The following is a 1,582-nucleotide window of genomic DNA, read 5'->3' on the forward strand; positions in this document are numbered from 1 at the left end:
TAAAGATTGATTGCTTTATTATTCATATTTTAGTGTAACTATCAAAATCCTTTAACTATATGAATTAATCAAGTTTTATAAAAACAATAGATACTGTAACGTGATAAAACCAAACTTCTCACTCTTATTTTATATGTAATTTAATATTACAACTGCTAATTTTTGTTGTTGTTTTTTCTATATACATACATGTGGTCAGTAACTTGCTATATTACCTTTTCCATTAAGATCAGTAACTACTGCTACTTTCACAAGTGGAGACAAAGTTGTATCTGGTAGTGATGACCGGACTGTAAAAGTATGGGATTTAAAGAACATGCGATCACCTTTAACAACAATACGATTAGACTCTCCAGTTAATAGGTAATATACTCAGCAAGAATAATGTCATAGTAGTTTTTGTGTAAACTTGTTCATTCAAAATGATCTGTTATTGGGTAATTTTAAGTGTAAAATGCATGTAATTGCAACATATCATTTGTTCTTTTTCAAACTTTCAAAGATACTTTACTGTTTATTTACCAATTGTGTAAAGTTTTTAATTTCAAATTTTCTGAAAGGTTTTTTAACCTTAGCTAGCAATGGCAGAAAAAGTAATTCAAACTATTTTTATATAAAAATATATCATTGTAAATATAACATCTATAAAATCTGCTTGAAGTGTCGTAAATGATTTAATTCAAGAGAGAGAGAGAGAGCAAGTTTGTGTTAGATATTTAATTTTATGTAACAATAATATTTAACAAATATAGCTTGAATTAATAAAATCTGAAATTCTTTTTTAATTTTCTTAATCAAAGTTTTGTTCTTGACAGTGTGTTGTGCACTGGGATATATATATTTTACCAAAAAATAACTCCCTTCAAGATCCATAAATGTATTTGATTTGTGTAAGGTTTTCTATGTATGTGTGTGTGTGTGAGTCCCTAGAAAGCCATAATGACAAAAACTTTAATAAACAAAAAAATTGTTTCTTTTATTCTAATATACTGCTTGAGAACACAGTTTTATTTATTACCCTTCATGTGCTGATTCAGGTTAGCTGTGTCGAGCCAACATGTAATCGCTATTCCTCATGATAACCGTCATATTCGACTGTATGATGTAACAGGAGCTCGCATAGCTCGTCTTCCTCGTGGGAACAGACAGGTAAGGTGTAAATGATCTATTCCATATACACTGATTGGTCACAAGTAAATAGACACCTAATTTTTCATCATTTAACTGATTTATGCTAACTAATTTGTGTTCACAGAACACTATATAAATGAAAATGGTCTGCACACTAATTATCTTGTGTTACAACATGCCTAGAATTCAAGGTTCTCTCGAATTGTCAGATTTTGTTAGAGGAAGGATAGTTGGTCAAGCAGATGGTGGAATAAGTCAGCGGCAAATTTCGCATAATTTGGGAATCCCACTTTCGACAGTCAACAGAATCATCATGCAGTTCAGGAAACACGGCAAGGAAACAACTGAGCAATGTCCGGGTCATCCTGGTCCATCGGAGAGGACAAAAAGGGCTGTCAAGAGGAGTATCGAAATGGATCTCCTGACATGAACCCCATCGAAAACCTCTGGG

At 31.9% G+C, this 1,582-nt stretch overlaps 1 protein-coding gene across 3 annotated transcripts in view; it reads left to right on the top strand.

Moving 5' to 3' along the window:
• The window catches only part of LOC106458734 (WD repeat-containing protein 37-like), a 59,162-nt gene that overhangs the window by 52,552 nt on the left and 5,028 nt on the right, over nucleotides 1–1,582 (top strand). For all 3 annotated transcript variants that reach the window (XM_022385038.1, XM_013918273.2, XM_022385039.1), the window contains 2 exons: nucleotides 229–363; nucleotides 1,038–1,149. In XM_022385038.1, coding sequence (XP_022240746.1) covers nucleotides 229–363; nucleotides 1,038–1,149 — 247 coding nt within the window. The remainder of the gene's footprint in view (nucleotides 1–228; nucleotides 364–1,037; nucleotides 1,150–1,582) is intronic.

Source organism: Limulus polyphemus, unplaced genomic scaffold, assembly GCF_000517525.1.
Source record: "Limulus polyphemus unplaced genomic scaffold, Limulus_polyphemus-2.1.2 Scaffold506, whole genome shotgun sequence".
In the NCBI taxonomy this organism is placed as follows: domain Eukaryota; kingdom Metazoa; phylum Arthropoda; class Merostomata; order Xiphosura; family Limulidae; genus Limulus; species Limulus polyphemus.